At 45.4% G+C, this 18,497-nt stretch overlaps 1 protein-coding gene and 1 non-coding gene across 2 annotated transcripts; one reads left to right on the forward strand and one right to left on the reverse strand.

The window, feature by feature from the left end:
• Window positions 1-7,794: 7,794 nt before the first annotated feature.
• TBPL2 (TATA-box binding protein like 2) lies at window positions 7,795-17,054 on the forward strand. The gene is made up of 7 exons (XM_059848203.1): window positions 7,795-7,845; window positions 10,939-11,327; window positions 12,077-12,164; window positions 12,387-12,478; window positions 13,522-13,689; window positions 15,143-15,237; window positions 16,975-17,054. The coding sequence occupies exons 1-7, from the start codon at window positions 7,795-7,797 to the stop codon at window positions 17,052-17,054; spliced, it is 963 nt and encodes a 320-aa protein (XP_059704186.1).
• On the reverse strand, window positions 7,913-7,984 carry TRNAG-UCC (transfer RNA glycine (anticodon UCC)). The gene has a single exon. It is a non-coding gene; the product is annotated as a tRNA-Gly (tRNA).
• Window positions 17,055-18,497: the final 1,443 nt, after the last annotated feature.

Below are 18,497 nucleotides of genomic sequence, written 5' to 3' on the forward strand. Positions count from 1 at the left end.
CGAAGGAGGAATTGAGACTCTGACTCCATGTTCTTAGAAGGCTAATTTATTATTTTATGTACTTATATTAGATTAAAGAAGGCTATACTAAAACTATACTAAAGAATAGAGAAAGGATACAGACAAAAGGCTTAACAAGATACTAATGAAAAACTCATGACCCTCTCCAGAGAGTCTGACACCATTGGACCACGATTGGTCATTAAATAAAAACAATTCACATGTTGGATAAACAATCTCCAACCACATTCCAAAGCAGCAAACAGGAGAGAAAAATGAGATAATATTGTTTTCCTTTTTCTCTGAGGCTTCTCAGCTTCCCAGAGAAGAAATCCTGGCGAAGGGATTTTTCAGAAAATATGACAGTGACAGGGGAGAAAAAAAAAGAAATGCAGAGTCAGACAGACCTCATGCTCTGAGGGCTCCTTCAGCCTGAGGATCAGGTGTCCCAGGGCTGGAGCAGTTTGCAAGGCTGGCTCAGCATGTTTTCCTCTGCAGCCGGGGAAGGACATTGACTGAGCTCTGCGAGGCACGGCAGGAACAGCACGTGTCAGGCTGTGACAAACTTCTAAGGGAACGTGCAGCAAACACCCTGCAAGCCTGTCTGGAGAAATCAAAGAGCACAGGGGCCATCCCAGCTGCTCTTGCCACCACAGAGTAGGTTAATATGGAAGTGTTTTGTCTGAGGTTTCACAGGGGATGCATCCGCCTGCCTGGAGCAATAAGTGTCACACCAAGGTCCCCAGTTTGCCATCCCTGGTGGTGACACACACCTGTGTCCCAAGAGTGGCTGGAGACTTGGAAATGTTCACAAACCCTTAGGTCTGAGGACACATCCTGTTCTCTGGTGCCCCAGGAGATCCAGAAATTCCCCATGTTGCAAACTCACCGTGCATCCCTCTGCATGCTTCTATTTTAGCTCACACCTAAAATGACCAAATATTCTTCTCTTCACTTATATATCTGATTTTTTTTTTTAACATAGTAATAAGCCTATCACTAGTGAACCTACAGCTGCCCACATTGTACCTAGACTTCTAAGGTATCTAAGGGTTTCTGTCATACTGTTCATAAGGCCTGGGGAGCAGAAAGGGTTAAGAACCAACTCAGATTCTCTAGGGAAAACAGAAAGGCACCAGAAAAGCCAATTCAACTGATTTTACCCAAAGGGACAAAAGGAGGTTTAGTAGATCCTTTATAAAATGTCAGAGAGAAAAGCTTTATTTTCCCACAGGGAAAAACATACCCATTAACAAATTAGGTGAAAGCTGAGTGAGATGTAAAAGGTCTGAAATTCCTCAATGCCTTTAAACTGTCTGTCTTCACACACTTCATTTACTTTGGACAGCAGCACTGCCCATGCCAATTTGGGAGCAAAGGGAACTGTGAAAGTACCTGTGGATGAATATATTTTTAATGTTAATAAGCAAATCTTAATTGATCTGAGCAACACTATCTGGGTTTTAGAGAACAACCAACTCCCAAACTCAAGCCCATCTGGGTTCCTCGTTTTCCTCACTGAGCAAACCTTCACAACTCTACCTGAGTGGAAACAGGTTTCAGGGGAGCTACTCTTGTATTTATGAGTTGGGTAAATGCCCATTGAAGGGAGGCCAAAGCAATCACAGCATTTAATTATTCCTGACATGACACAGGGAAAAAAAAGAGGAAAAAAATAACACCTTTGTAATGAAGGGCACTGTGACAAGTGAGCTTCCTCCACAACCTGTAGATACCAAAAATACACAAAAATATTCCCTATAGTATCCTGGAAAATATGGGGAAAATTAACTCATATTCCACATCCAGAGGCTGACCATAAAAGCCAAATGCTGTTGGAGGGAAACTGCAAAGACAGCAAGGAGGAGGGAGGAAGAGCCAAATGGAGTGATGAAGCTGCAACAAAAGGGATCTCAGGCTGAGCTCCTGCTTGGCTGGGATGAGCATGGAAATGAGATGAAGTGCAGGAGCATGAGGCAGCAGAGCTGGGCACAGACTCCTCCATCACAGCTAAACTAACAGCATTTATCAGCAGAGCACGGGTGAGGGGCTGGAGTGACAGAAACAGGACGGTGTTAACAGTTAATTATGTGTGTTAAAAGTACAGAACCATCAAGGCAGGGGATTGGAGCTTCTGCTGACATCTGGCAGCGTTTTGGGGAAGCTTTGTTTCTCCTGAGGTCCTCCTTGATTCAGGAGCACTGATTTGCTGAGGTTAATTGGAGGAATAGGTAATGAGAACTGACTAATCACCGAGCTGTGTGCCCTGCAGACTCACTCCAGTGTCAGTCATTCTATCCTGCTGATCGCTCAGCCAAAACTCAGTTTTAGGGGGACTTCAGTGATTGGTCAGCACCCTTCTTTGACTCGTTGTATTTACATTTAGTTGTACAATAAGCTGATAAGAGCTGTGGTGGTGTCACAGCTCAGCTGACACAGCAGTGAAGGCATCACAGCACATGCTCTAATTCCTGGAGAGCTTGCACTGAAGGTCTGGACATGCTAATGTCACTGCTGGTGTCTCCAATGTGACTGTGACCCTTGCAAAGTGAATTAGCAGAGCTCTGCCAGCATCTGCTGCGTGCACACCTCTCCTTTTCTGTGCAAACACACAGGACTGCTATTACTATATTGTTTTTCCAGATAAGGCTTAAAGGATCAGTCTTTAATTGCAGCAGTGAGTTCAAGGTATGAGACACAGTGTTTGCATTAGAGAGATTTGTCACAAAACTTGGAGGGAAACAGCAGCACTCAGATGATCCATCACACACTCACCTCATTTAAATGCAATTCAATTTAGCCAGACCCTTTGGCACAAAAGTGGGAAGGATGACTTAACAAAAAGCACAGAAGAATACTTCTGACCCCAGGTGTCAGCTGGATTTGTGTGTGACATTCACAGAGGAGCTGTCCAAGAAAGCCTGCAGCCATTCATTGCTAGGCTGCAATTAAGGTGGCAGCCAATGTTTAAAACCCTCCTCATCCCATTCCCCCCTTTTCTGGCCACATTTTAAATACAACACAGAATGAAAAATAAAAATAGACTGCTGTGCCCTGCCCCACATGAGACTGGGCCAAGATGAGTGGATTTCTATGCAAACAACATAGAGAATTCCTTCCTTTAATCAGTTTGCTTCCTGTCACAGATAGGAAAATTAAATGAAGTTAACTGTACAGTTTTCAAGTCACCATTCAGCCTTTCAGTTGAGACAGATGACTCCTACTTACAGTGCTTCTTCCTCTGGCATTCAGTGGAAAATCTGGCAATCCTCTCTGGGTCTGGTTCTCAGCACTTCTCTGACATGGGGGCAATTAGTGTCTCCATTGCACATAATAGAGCTGTAGAAGCCAGGAAAAAAAATGGCTCTTTTCTAGCCAGTCTACCCCTTTCCCATCTGACAGAAGTGATTTTCTTCCCTGATCCCAAAGCCAACACATCCTGGTCTTCACCATGGCAGGCACGGCACACAAATGCTCAGAGTCCCCTAATGTTTGCAAAAAGTATCAAATTCCCCCATTTCTGTCCTTCTCAGGGAGTAGGAGAGCCCCAGTTGGAGCAGGGCAAAGAGGCAGCCCCACCTTTGTGTGATTGGGGCTGCATCACCTGATCCAGGGAGGGCCACACAGCACTAGGGGGTAAATGGGAAATTCCAGCCCTTCCCACCACCCAGCAAACCTGGGAAATGACACTGGGAGTGTGGCTCAACTCCGAGCCATTGTCACCTCACTTCTGCCAGAGGGTTACTCCTGATTTACACAGGTAAAGTTAGACCCAGATATCAACTCTAATGGACCTGATTCTGCTCATGTTTACACCAGCACAACCTGATGGTGATGATAAGTAATTCACAATTAAAAGCCAAATTACTCACTATTACTCGGTGAGTAGTCATGGCAACTTCTTTCCTTCCCCAGCAATAAATCCAGTATCTGCTGATACTGCCAGGCACTGATCAGGTCTGGAATGGAGTATTATGGGACAGATAAGTATGAGGGATGATGGTCACACTTGTCAGACCAAAGGCACTCCAGCATCTCTCTCTGAGTTGCCTTTTGGGCTGCAGGCATTTCTCGAGAGCTTTTCCAGCTCCATGCAGATCCTTTGCTCGCACTGATTTGACTGCAGCTCACCTGCTCCCCTCCCCACCTGACCCTCTCCAAGGTCCCCCTTAGCACCTCACTCTATTTACATCCCTGCCATGATGGGAATCGAGGCACAGGCACCAAAACAAGGCTAAACCACCCAGAAGGAACAACCTCCACAACAAGACTTGGATCCTGCTGTTGACAGAGGAGTGCTGGCTCCTGGACTAATTACAAAGTGCTGAATTTGGAGACATCTTGTGCATAATATATTGATTTTTTTTTCCCCCTGGAACACGGTCCAGCTCTTAGTTGCTCTTCTACATGCTCCAAAGGCAGAGCTTTAATGCTGCAGGGCAGCAAGGGCATCAGGAGATGGAAGCTACACCTGAGGCAAGCTCCACTCTTCTGAGACAATTACAGCTATAAAGGTTTAGCATAAAGCTCAGGAGAGCAGAAAGCAGAACACTGTCAGTCACAAGCTTTTAATTCTGAAACTGGCTCCTAAAAAAGATAAGATAAAGCCAAACCAGATTAACCAACTTCAAAGCAAGCAGCAAGGCATTTAGGGCATGCTAGAATAGAATGCAGCTAGCTGTGCAGAGCACTAATGAATTAAACTGGTAGAGGTTCCTTAATGACTTGCTCCTTGAACCTTCCAGGGTTTTGGAAGTCTCCTGTGATTAGTGCCATCCCCTAATGAGATTCCAGCATCCAGGTGATGCAGCAGTGCCTGCTACAGAAATGATGAAGAGGCTGATGGAGGTGAGCTAGCAGGAGCTCTGTGGAACAGCCTTCCCCAATTAGTTATCCAAGGAAGAGTGATATTGAATGGCTCTTACAAAGGACACACAAAGCACTTATTGTTGAGCTAATCATCAGCTTTCTAAGTCAAATTAACCAATTTGCTAATTAAGGCTCACGACAATTCATCACGACAGTAACTCTGCAGTGCAGTGATTCATCAGCCGGTCACCGAGCTGGGGAAGGGCTCCTCCAGCGGCTCCTGCCCTCCTGCCGCCACTCACCCGGGCCGGATCGGGACCCCTGCTGCTCCCCAAAGGAGTTTAAAAGGTGGGGGGAAAGAGAATGGGAGAAAAAGAAGAGAGGGAGAGGGGAAAAAAGGGGGTAGGTGGAACCCCAGGCAGTTTGAAAGAGAAAAAATCTTGTTTAAAATTGGCACAGGAAAAATAGTTGCCTTTTACAAGATTATTTGATTTGGATGATTTGAAATTAAGCAGGTAGGTCTTATGAGTTCTAAGTAGTACATTTTGCATTAACATCTGTCCAGCTCATGGCAGGGGTCAGTCTGCTGCTGAAGAAGGAAGGAGCAGAGAGGGAATGATGCCTCTGCTGACTGAGAAGGAGAGACACAGAAGTTGGGAGCAGCCCAGGGATTCAGCTCACTGGAGTATTGCTCTCTGGACCTCCCACCACCTGGGCCTTCACTCCCTGGGGCTCCCAGCACTGCACACCCCCCTCATGGAGCCTCCCCCACTGCAGTTTCCCAGCTTGGAAGAGGAGGCTGCGGGCACAGAGCCCTCCTGAGGCACAGCCATACCTGCCCTCCTTTGGGCAATGGCCAGAAGTCCCTTCCCTACAGCAAAGCAACCCTGAAAGCTTGAATTGCACACACAGAGTGACTCTTGGATCCTCAGAGGCTCTCTCAGCTTTCTAAACACCTTCCCTTCTTCAAATGGGTCAATAATCTTTCACTCATTTAACCTGAGACACCAAACTCCATCACTCACCCAAAATCTCAACACTTCCTTGTGCCCCTGCCATTTGTCCTTATTCAAGGCAAGAAACAACACCAGTATCAAGAGATTTGTATTTTATGATCCTCTCTGATGTAGCCTCACTCACTTGGACACCATCATTTGACCTTCTGTATCTCAGGTTCACAAAATGCAGACAAATCAATTCCCAGGGGCTTCAGGATGAGCACATCTCCTCTCCAGGGGGTTCTGCAATGAAGGATTAATTAGCTGAGGAAATTCACAGCACTGCAGCTGCAATGCTACAGGCAGGGCCAAGCAGGGGAGCCCCAGGAGCACCCCCAGCTTCCCAACTGGAGCACAGCAATAGTGTCACACACTGGGGGAGCAGCAGCCTCCTGGCCCCCTGAGATGTCACTGCAAGGGCAATGCTCAGAACAACCCCTGTGCTCAGTTCAATGATTTCTGTGGGCAGGACAGGCCCACAGGGCTCTCAGGGAGCAGCTGGGAGGGCTGGACTGGCACTGCAGAGCCTACAAGCCCTCAGTCCTCATCCTGTTGTGCCCATAAAGGCAGCTGAGACCATGGAGCTGTCTGCAAGCACCTCAATCACCTGCCAGGCCTAAATGGGACATTTCAGATTTAACCATCCTCAGCTGGCCCAAGCTAGCTCCACCAGCCTCCCTAATTCAAAGTACAAACTATCTGAGTGCTCTCCTTGCTTTGCTGCCTGATTTGCCTCCAGGGCAGGCTGTGTGATGTAAACCAACCTGCTTGAGGCTGGATTTTTCTGGAGCTGGGAGGATTTGGCACCTTTTATTACTCACTTGTGAGTCCCAGAAATACCACAAACAAGCCCAGCAGGCTGGCTGAGGAGGGAAGGATGATCATGTATGCTCTGTTCCTTGGATAAAGGGCATTAATCTAAGCCTTTGCACCTCTGGGGCAGTGAGAAGAGCCTGGCAGCACCTCCCAAGGACCTGCTGCATGTCTGAGCTTTGACATCTCCTTCCAAAGGGTTTCTTCAGCTCAGCTTGCTGTTTGTAAGCAAATCTCACTGCAAAGTCCTGTCTGGCAGAGCAGCAGGTGCAGTGATCACAACATCCACCAGCCCAGGCAGGCACAGGGATGGTTCCCAGCTGTGCCTCCACAGAAATCCATCCATCCATCCATCCATCCATCCATCCATCCATCACCACGCAGCAACAGGACAGGAGAGAAGGAACAAGTCAGACAGCAACTGCTGGCATCAACTCAAGTGGCACCCAAGCCAAACTGTGTCAGCAGTGTGAGTCTCCCACAGCATCCAGCAGCCATGAGCTCCTTCCTGGGAACGTGCTGCCTCACACCAGGACATGGGAAAAGGGAATGGCCCTAAATCATCACTCACAGAGGGCAGAAGTACACTCCAGAGGGGAAATGCCTGCACAGGGAGGTCAGTGAATGTAGAGTAAAGGTTTCTCCCTGTCCCCTCCTAAGCAATGTTAACCCAACTGAGAATAAACCAATTCATCCCAATGCCTTCAGTTTGAAGTTTACACTTTTGGCTGCAGGGGGGCTCCTCTCAAAGGAACAGATGTGCCTCATTGCACTGGATGAGGCAGGTGGGAGAAATTAAGGGGCACATAACACTTGTTAAAAAGAATCATCTGGGACTGTCTAAACTACATTTACTACTACTAACTACAAGGTCCAACTTATTTCTTTTCAACCCTGCAGAGGAAAGAAGGCTCAGAGGCACAGGTAGTTTTTGGGCTTCTGGAAAGCACATGAGAAGAGCACCCTGATTTCTCTAATCCTGCAGGATAGGACAAACCCTCTCAGACAATGGTGCAGGCAGACCAGAGGCTCCAAGGCTGATTGAGGAGGGTAAAGCTCCCAGCTGTGATGGGCTCTGCTCCCTGACAAGCCACACGTGGTCCTGGTGCTGTTCCCTGGGGGTTAAAAGCAGGAGCGGAGCAGGGCTGGGGGCTTTGTGTCGGTGGCTGTACCCATGGAAGGCGTATCACCGCTGGAGCGGTACCTGGAGAGCTGCAGCGGGCAGGTAAGGGAGGAAGGAAAGAATCAAGCGAGGAGGGTAAAAAAAGAGAATAAAGCTAAACAAAAACAACTGCGTTGGCCGGGAATCGAACCCGGGTCAACTGCTTGGAAGGCAGCTATGCTCACCACTATACCACCAACGCTGCGATGCATCGAGATTGGCAGCCGCACCTCAACTGCATTGTTACCGCATTCCTGCCGGGTGACCCCAAATTCCACGGTCCCGGGGGGTTCCTGCAGTCCCGGAGCTGCCGGGAGCCTGGAGGAGCTCTCTGGAGCGGGAGGTCGCTTGCACTCCTTGCTAAGAGGGATGATGCGGCCACGTTCAAACCCTTGTGGTGGGATGCTGCCTGCCAGGGTCAGCTCGGGTGCTGGTGTGAGTGGGCACTGAGACGGCAGCAGGCTCCCATCTCCTCCTTCTGGTTAGTAAATGTCTGCAAAAATTAATTATTTCGGTATTTGGAATGGTTGTCCTCTACCCACTGTAAACCACGCTAAGTCTCATCATTCCCTTTTCTCCTCCCCCAGCCAGCCCAGTACTATGTGCTCTTCAGAGGGCTGAGGAAGCTTTCCAAAGAAACACTTGAATAAAAATGCTGTTCTGTTTAAGGAGCCTTGTGCAAATGCTTAAATTCCTAATTTTCAACCGGCAAAGCTGTTGTAAAACAGTGTAATTCAAAGCAAAAGCAAAGTGTGTTGGTTTAGTTCGACTCATCCTGATCTCAGGTGGTTGTAGGAACAACCGGGAGTGGGCTGGACTCCACAGCTGAGTATCTTCATTACTCAAGGAACAAAACTTCTTTACATCCTGTTGTAAACCAATTTTCAGCTCAGAAAACAGGCTTAGCACGAGCTGCTTAAATCCAGAGACCATCCTGTGGCAGGGGGTAAAGCCCTCTGAATGTGCCTTCACAAAGTCTATCATGTGGTAATGTATTATACAGCTTTTTATATTTCACATTTGCTGGTACCCTTGATAATAGCAGATGTGTGATATCACTGCAGGGAGGGGGAAAAAATAATACAAGTATTTTGCTTAAGGCAGCTGGGTTTGATTTGTGTCTACCTGAGTTGCAGGGATTTCTGCAGTGGAAGTGAAAAAGGCTGTTTCCCCTCAAGCTGCCCCAAATTGAGGGAATCTCAGACAGGATCTGAGAGTGAAATCTCCTCCCTGGAGCTGCTGGGAGGTGGCCAAAGCTATGCAGTTGGTGGGGCCTTGGTGAAGTTAATTAACCCAGAGTCTATAGCAATAACCCTTGGCAGCCAGCCCAATGCAAACATGGTCTTGTGCCCCTTTCGCAGCCTCTGAGCATCTGTCTGACAAGAAAGAAATATTCCCCAGCACTTAACCCTGTCAGGGCTTTTCCTCAGACCTCTTAGGTGCAAACCTCTTCAGAAAGGAAAATTTGCTTTCTGTTTCTACCTGCTCTAAGCAATTTACTCTACTTTTTGAAAATTTCACAGCTGTGTGATACTTCCAGCCTTGTGTACCACTCATTTCTCCATCAGCTTGTTTAAGATATGTCACAAACTGGCTTTGGTTGTTTGTTTGTGGGTGGTTTTTTTACTGTTATGTTCATTCCTTGATGCCCATTAGTATGATGTGAGTAGTCTCACAGGGAGCTTTTGTATCATTTTCTCTGCATTGTGGTTCCTACACAGCCTTCCTAATGAGCTCCTCTGCAGCTAATCTTAGTGCACTGGAGTTCTTGCTGATACTGTGACTTCCTTCCCTTGCTCCTGCCTTGAAAAATAACTATTTAAAATAGATGTAATTTTGTGATAATATTTTACTTGTAACTGTTAATTACATATTTGACCCCTTTTTTCTAAAGGGTAAAGGAGTACATAGATTTATTCAACAGCACTCTGCCCTACCAGATCTTCTGTGGGGCTCTGCATTTAGAAGTCAGTTTTAAAAGCAGTTTTAATTGTGGGTGTTGGCAATGCTTTCCTGATTGCAGCTGTATTTAGGCTAGTGAGGGTCCTCTGGGAGGATTTGTCACTTTGTCAGAGTTTTCCAAGTGTCTGCAGGCAGATATACTGCAAAGTAGGAGCAGAGGTGTCCCCATGTGCATGGCTGGGTTGCCAAGTGAGCTGACTAGAAGAGAGCAGCACTAGCTCAGGGCTGGGAAGCACTGATCTGGAAATCCTGCTCCCACTGGAGGTCAGGCACTTGCTGCCAACTCCAGGGCCTCACTCTCATGCACCACTCCCTGTTCTGCTTTGTGCTTGGACTTTTCAAATCCTTCTGGCTCTTGAACCTAAAAATGCCTGATTAAACACACAACCTCTTGTATGGATTCTTTAGTCCAAGCTGTCACCTGCTGTGGATGTTGGCAGAAACTGCCTTCAAAAAGAGGCTTATGCAGCAATGGAGAGGGAATAAATCCTGTCCTGAAACTCTTTCCTCATTTGCATGATGTTGCTTTTAAAACAGCTTTTAATAATAAATAGTTGATAAAGAAAGACATCAGTATGAAAGAGCTTACTTGCAAGTGTGTTGTGTGCTTGGTTCTGCTGACTGTGGTGAGGCTTTTTTTAGTCCCATCTTCTCATCTATAGCTTCACTCAGGCTGGTAGCTTCCAGGAGCTGAGGAATTAATTGCTGCTGGTTCTGTGAGCTGCTGCCCTCTGTTGCACAAAGCAAAGCTGACACTGTCCCCTGCTAGCAGGGAGAGGAAATGGAATAATATACAGAATGGGAGATCAAGTCAGCCAGAAAATGCTGTCTGTCTTCCTTGGAAAAACTCACGAGTGTGATAACGTGGTTTTGTGCATGACTGAGGTGTGACAGTGGCTGTGGAGGGTGAAGTGCCACTGTTGTACCTGCCTTTCTCAATCTGAGCAATCCCAGGAGCTCTCTAGAGTGCCCATGGACTGTGGTGAAAAATGCATTATACAAGCTACCTGGATTTTTATACATTCACAGATAAGCAAAGGACACACTTTCAGCCTTAAAACTAGTCTTTGCTAAAATAAATATTGGGGGAAAATTATGGAAACTTCCTCATTGAAGATTAATCTTAATTTACTCTCCCTGTTACAGTAACTATTTTAATACAAGACCCTTAATGGCACTTTTTCTTAATTCAAGGATGACTTCTCCACTAGTCCTCATCTGTTCACTCCTATGAGCCCTTATGATTTAGAACTTCCAATTCAAGCATCTTCCCAGTTAAGTCAGTCCAAGGAGCTCCACAGAGACTTCTCCTCCGTGGACCTCAGCTTTCTCCCAGATGTCACCCAAGACAACAAAGAACAAAACCTCTCTGAGGATGGTCATGAAACCCAAAAACAGCTTGATGGGTCACTACCAAGTAAGGAGGACAGTGGTGTTTTCATGGATGAGAGCAGCTTGTCACATCCAGGTGAAGCTCAGCCATCTCCTGAAGCACCTGGCGTGTGTCCTCCCCTGACTCCGATGACTCCGATCACCCCGGCGACATCTGCTTCAGAAAGTTCTGGAATAGTGCCCCAGCTGCAGTAAGTTATGTGTTATTTATGTAGCACACACACCACAGTCAGAGTTTGGCTTAAACTGCAAGGTGTTACTCTAACTTTTTACTTGGAGAATGTAGCAAGCATGGCTTGGTCTTCAATAAGCAAAAAAACTACAGGAGTAGTTTTGTAGGAGTTGATTTTTTTTTCTCCTCTTGAAGGGGAGAGGTGGAGAAAATGAACTGACAATAATGGATAAAAATATGAAGATATTTGAGAAGGAAGATTTCCTCCAGGAAGGAGAATGTGAAGGATGACAGCAGACTCCAGGGGTTTTAAGATGTCACTCTGCTTTTTCAAAAGGAGAAACAGAACTGAGTGTGAGAACCTCTGGCCTCATTAAAAGATGCTGTCCTGTCTAGGATAGAGCAACTCTGGAATAGTTGATACCTGTAGAAAATAACCCACTCCTGCCTACCTTAGGTGCTGTAGTAACTCTAAATAGTCAGTAATGGTTCAATCCAAAGCTGGGAAAGGCTTCAGTGATGCAGTTTTTGGAAGACATGCAAACTTACAATTCAGAGACTAAAAATTTCACACTTTGTTCTAGCTCAAAGTGCAGTTTTGGATTGAATTACTTAAGTTTTGCCAGAAGTAGCTTAATGCTTGAGTGGGGAAGAGACAGGCAGGCAATAAGTTGATGGCAATTATTAATTGGAATGTGACTGTACTGCTGGGGGTGCCTCTGCAGTGGCTGGGTTTTGCAATGAGAGAATTCCTCCTTCATTCCTCAGGAATATTGTGTCAACTGTAAACTTGGCTTGTAAACTGGATCTGAAGAACATAGCTCTGCATGCCAGAAATGCAGAGTATAACCCAAAGGTAACTCTTGGACTCAAAGCTTTACCCTCACTTCCCTTTCCCTGTGCTGATGGATCCCAGTGGTCCTGTGACTGTGGTCTTAACTCTCCTGCTGCTAAGTGGGTGGGAAAGAAACACTTAAAAAGCAAATATGTGTTATGACAAGCTTTAAGAGTGTTAATTGTTGCAAGACTGAACAGAAATACAGCTTAATCCCTGTCAGGTTTTCCTTTGGATTTGCAGAGGTTTGCTGCTGTGATCATGAGAATCAGGGAACCACGAACAACAGCCCTCATCTTCAGTTCAGGGAAAATGGTCTGCACAGGAGCAAAAAGGTATTTTTCTGGTTTTTCCCTTCCCTCTAAAGGTCTGGGCCTTGCAGCTATGCATGTATTCTGACAGAGAATGTCTGAAAAGTCTTGCTTAAAACATCTAGCAAAGATCTAATTGTAAGAAAAGGGAAGCACTGATATTGAAAATGTTGCTTTCTTCATGATGGCACCTTAGCAATTTCTGAACTGTGTACTTCAGTCCCTGAATTTAGATTGAGCTGAGCAGACATCAGTAGAAAAGCTGCTAAAATTCCCAGATATTATTAAGGGATTATTTGCATTTCTCACTGATTTTTTAAAAGTGTTTAGGACATAACTTGTGTCTGTGTTCACCAGTCAACACATCTGCCTCTAGAGGAAATGGGAATTGGGGAAAGCAAAAGTTTATTTCTGTACTCTGAAGCTTTTTTTCCCTGAAGTTCAGCAGAGACTGCCTTGGTTTTTATATCCCAAATCAGACAATTAGAATTAATTAACTCATGCTTAAGAGACCTCTTCTCCAGCCCCTACCACCACCCCAGGTAGGGGATTGTACTGGTGCCTACAGTCTCACTCCTGGATCAGCACTGAGCTGTTTAGAGGAACTGAGAAACCTCTCAAAAGGGGAACTGCTGAGTGATGAAACATCTCCAGTGGGTTCAACCAGACCACAGGAAGGTGAATGAACAAGTGCCTTACTCCTTTTAGCTCCCTGCAGCAGTTCTGGGGATGGAGCCTTGCTATTTTGAGTAGCAGGATCTCTTTTTCTGGAGTGCAGATTAGCACAGTGGTGGCTATAAACTGAATTCCACCTCAAGAGCAGAGGAAAGCACAAATAAAAGTTGGTTTTTCCCCTTTGCTTTTCCTTCAGTGAAAAGCCCCATCCCTGGAAGTGTTCCAGACCAAGTTGGATGGGGCTTGGAGCACCCTGGAGGAGTGGAAGGTGTCCCTGCTCATGGCAGGGGGTGGAACAAGATGGGCTTTAAGGTCTCTTCCAGCCCCAGCCATTCTGGGATTCTGTGATCTGAGGGCTGTTTGGAGATTACAATAAAGGTTTCTTCCCTTAGTGAAGAGCAGTCAAGGCTGGCAGCCAGGAAATACGCACGGGTGGTGCAGAAGCTCGGCTTCCCTGCCAAGTTCTTGGACTTCAAGATCCAGAATATGGTGGGGAGCTGTGATGTGAGGTTTCCCATCCGCCTGGAAGGCTTGGTTCTCACCCACCAGCAGTTCAGCAGGTAGGAGGAGATCAAGTACAGCCCTGTGCACCTGGCAGCAGGGCCTGAGGCCACCTGAGCCTGGTCTGTGGCCTTTGATGCCTTGAGAAGGCTGCCCTAGAACAGAGACTGGACAGAGTTAAAGAATAAAGTAGGGATTTATTAGGAGGCCTCAATGGATCCACCTTGGGCAGCACAAGAGCCCAGCCAGGGCTACAGCCAAGATGGTCCCAAAATGCATGACCAGTCACCGGGTCTCTCACTTTGATCAGTTCTGCTCCATTTGCATCTTGGAGTTCATTGTCCAATTACAGCTCCAGCCCATCAAGTCCCATCCTTCTTGTTTTTCTGTCTTCAGCCCACGGTGTTTGTGCTCTTGGGCCTGAGATTTGGATCATTTGTCCTTGGTCTCCAGCTGGAGCAGGAATTGTTTTGTCTCTCTGCTCTGTGCACAGAGCTCACCATCCCCTGATATGAAGCCCAGACCCTCACACTAAAGCAGCACAGAATGTGAAAAATAGAAACTCTAAAACCTGAGGCATCAGCTTCATTGTGGGTTTTAATACCAAGGTATTAACTACCTCTTAACTCCCAGCAAAGCAAATTCCTGTCTGCAGGGATAAGGTTTCCAACCTTCAGGCATGAAGCCAAACTGCAGTTGCAAAATACAGAATTGTAGGTATACTGTGTTTTTCTGGGATATTGTTTTGGTTCTGTTTGGATGTTCTTTAGCCAAGAATTGAAAGTAAAGCTGTAGCTGAGTGAGGGCATGTTGTACCTGTGAGATCAGCTTGTTCAAAACTAGATATTGCCATCAGGAAAGGATGGTTTCAGCACTGACAAAGCCAAATTTCGTGCCTTTTATTAGCACTGCATCTAACAGTTTGCATTTCATTTAGGAACTAGGTATATATTAAATATTTACATTGGCTGCTATCTTGTCTCAGTTGCACAGGATGCTTCCTGATAAGGGCTCTTTGCAGACTAGGAAGGATTTACTGTGAGGGTGGGGAGGCCCTGGCACAGGGTGCCCAGAGAAGCTGGGGCTGCCCCTGGATCCCTGGAAGTATCAAGGCCAGGCTGGATGGGGCTTGGATCAACCTGGGATAGTGGAAGGTGTCTTTGCCCATGGCAGGGGGTGGAATGAGGTGATTTTTAAGCCAGGCCTTTCCAAGCCAGGCCATTTGTGGTTTGAGGACTGTTTGAAGATTACATTAAAGGTTCCAAGGTTATGACAAATCAGAAGTGGCTCACAAGTCTTTAAAAGTCAGCATGAAGATCCCCTACCAGCTCCAGCTGGGTTTAACAGGCTTCTCTTCAAGATGTCCAAAACCTGACCTGGCTTACTCAGGGCAGCTAGATAAAATCAGTGTGGTTAATTACCCTATTGCTACTGTAATTAAAGAGCACTTTATTCATACAGCACTGAAACAGCATTTGCATTTTACTGATCTCACCTGCTTGCTTTGAACAGCTATGAACCTGAACTATTCCCTGGCCTGGTTTATAGGATGGTCAAGCCAAGGATAGTGCTGCTTATCTTTGTGTCTGGGAAAGTTGTACTGACTGGTAAGTGCTGCCTCTCTGTGTCTCTACCCACTGCTTCACTTTCTAAGAGCATTTAAATTAAACATTAACTAAAAATCAGTATCTTGCCACAGTAAAGCCACTCAGGGATCTTTTTAATGGCTGCTGCAGCTTTTTTTTTTATCTGTGTTTTCTGCAGATAACATCAGTATTGTTGCACTAGAATCTTGTATTGTTTCATATACAGAGTCTCAGATTTCCATGTTAAGTATTTTTTTAATTCAAAGCCTGATGCCACGTGCCAATGCAGAGGATGCCAACAGGATGCTGACATGCCAGCAACTACTCAGGCACTTAAATAGGAACCTCACAATAAGCAATTTAAAATTGCTTGGACAGGAAACAAACTTCTTAAAACACTTTACTGACAACATTTAGTAGGGATTATCAGAGGAAAGGGTGGAGATCTTAGAGCTTGTTCCAGACTGTTTGGCAAAAAAATTGTGAGGCAAAGGCCTTGCTGAGTCAGTGTGCTCAGCAGATATCTGTACCTCAGATCCCAGGTGACTTTTACAAAAAAGGTCAATTCCTGAGCTCCTGGCACATCCTTTTGGTGAAGCTCATGAAAATGCTTCTATTCAGATGTACTGAAAGGTGAATGGTGCTTGTTCCCAGAAGCTCTGAATGTGGTATTCATATTTACAACACAGCTTTGGGACATGGAGAGGGAGACAAGAGAAGTGCCTGCCTTAGCCTGAGATTCTCACAACCATTAATCAGGAATGAGCTTAGCCAACTGAAGGATGGGGCACTCAGGACAAAGCTTAAATGCTTCCCCCTCCAATGTCCACGATTTTCTTAGGTCCACTAAAATTATATATACTGGTCAGTTCCATTCCACTGATGCTTGCATTTTTTGGGGTACACTAATTGTAATGGCCTTGCTGCACACTCAGTCCTTTGCTGTGAGTCCTGGGCCCAGCTGTAATGACAAAACTGAATTTGCTGAGATGTGAGGAGGGTTTTTCTCCCTAACCAAGAAAGTAACTTTACTTTTGAAAGTAGAAGTTGTGGTAAGGCAGAAGAATTGTTCGTGTCCAAAGGAGGACATAAGAAAAGGTTTACACATTCAACCTAAGCAGGGCTTAATTCCACTTTTAGTTCATTTAAATGCAGTTTTCTTCTGGCTGATGTTTGTTGGACCAGCATGAGTAGTGTGGCTGGCAGGGAATGTTCCTGCCTACTGCAATGCAGTTTGTGTGCAAAACTTGGTATTAAAGATTTGTTTACAGTACCACGGAAAAGGATTTGAAATCAAAGCTGTCCTAACACACAGCTTAAAATTAAAATTGCTTCTCAGAGCTGGAGAAGGAGAGTTCTCAAACTGTGGAACAACTCCCAGTATGAAATAAAAGCTTTTCAATTCTTCTTTCTACCTTTCCACTCACCTCATGAACAGGCAGAGCTGTTATTCTTAAGCAGATAACACCATGATGGTGCTCAGTTGTTTTTTCCCTTCTTCAAAGCCAATATTTTGCACCTGTCAAGAGCAGAAAATTGCTGGTTTGGTTCCACAGTCTTAGTCGTAAAGCTAAGCAAGCTAGGAATTGTTCTTTGAGGTGGCAGATAGACATTCTGCCTTTACTAGTAAGGTGCTTTCAGTCTCCTGGGTGTCTTTGTGGTTTGTAATCTTACTGGGTTTAAACTGCATTTAGTTTAAGTTCAGCACTCTGTTTATTCATGGTTTTTTTTTTTTTTTTTCCTTAAATGTCCATTTAGGAGCAAAAGACCGTTCTGAAATCTATGAGGCATTTGAGAACATCTACCCCATTTTAAGAGGTTTCAAGAAACCATCATGACACAGCTCCCAAAGCAATGCAGAATAACCCCTGGGCTTGTGTTGCTGTGCATGGAGCAGAACCAAGGGCATTCCTGGACCCATCTGTGGATTATTAAGCAAATGATTCATTTCTGAATGCCATATATGCTGATGTCTTTCTATAGCTTGTGAAACGTTCTTTTCTTTCAGATTATCTCTCTGTAATCCACCTGAGTTCTGACAATTTCTGTCGAGTTAAAACACTTGATAAATGGATGCACTTTTAATAGAATGTATGCTAAGGTGGCACTTAAAAATATTTTGTAATAGAAGCCATGTGTCTCTTTCCCTGTTGAACAGGTGAATCCACACTGCACTTCAAATTGGCTTAATCGGGATCCTCAGCTCTAAGTGTCCTGAATTGCTCCTGCAGTGTTGAATTTCATGTTTAAGCTCAACATGTATTATTGTCTATAGCATGGCTTACAAAATCCTGTATGAGTTGATTTTGGTGTTTAGAAGACAAGTGCTGGAATCACTCAGATCCCACTGGCTGGGTAAACTCTTGTGTGTGAGGGTACAGGATTTTCTTTCCCAGAGAAGACGTTCCAGATCCTGACTGGGATATAGCAAGAAAATCTGTGTGTGGAGGGATGCAACTAATTAAATTATCTAATTTGACATGGGACAAGTTAGATTTTAACCAAATGGTACCCACTTGTATGACTCCCTCAGACGATGGGAGTTTGGTGCAGACAAAAACATGTTGGTTTGGAACTCTGTTAAAAACGAATTTGAGGAAAACACAAAAAGTCTTGGATGCTCATGACTTAATTTTCTGTGCTATTTAACCAGAGTTCAGCCAATGGCAGTAATTTGGTACTTTTGGAGCAAAAGCAATGAGGTTTCCTGTACTTGGTTTGAACTCAAGCCTTTCTTTTCAGAAAGTGTCCTGCTCAGTGTGGTGGAGGGAGCAGGAACAGTGCAAAGCTGGTCCCATGGCTGCTCTGGAAAGCCCCTGGAAGCAAGCCAGAACAGTTCTGCTGTGTCCTTCCTTCCTGAAGGTGTTGGTACCTGTCTGCAAACACCACTAGAGGTTGCTCTTAGATGACTTAAGCGTAACCCAGGAAAAAATCCTCCTCCGTCCTTGCTGGAAATACTCAGCTCAACTCAGAACAGGGTCCTGCTGGGCTGAGGTTTTGCTGCCACAAAAGTTTATTTCTGATTCGGTGAGGGTGTGACTTCATCTTCTGTATCTGTTTTGTGTCTCTCACAAGTGGTTTTATATCTATCTCCCTGCAAACTTTGAAAAACTTTGTGCACTTCCTCGTGATAAGCTGGTCTTAGCTGTTATCAGTTTCTCTGTCAAACTGTGGATTTCCACACTCAAATCTATTTTAAACACGGGCTTACTTTGCTGTTTGCTTTCTAACGTTGGAGACTTTCCACAGCCATAGGCTGGACTTTTATTTGCACTGTAGCT

The sequence above is a fragment of the Haemorhous mexicanus genome, chromosome 6, assembly GCF_027477595.1.
Source record: "Haemorhous mexicanus isolate bHaeMex1 chromosome 6, bHaeMex1.pri, whole genome shotgun sequence".
NCBI classification, from domain to species: domain Eukaryota; kingdom Metazoa; phylum Chordata; class Aves; order Passeriformes; family Fringillidae; genus Haemorhous; species Haemorhous mexicanus.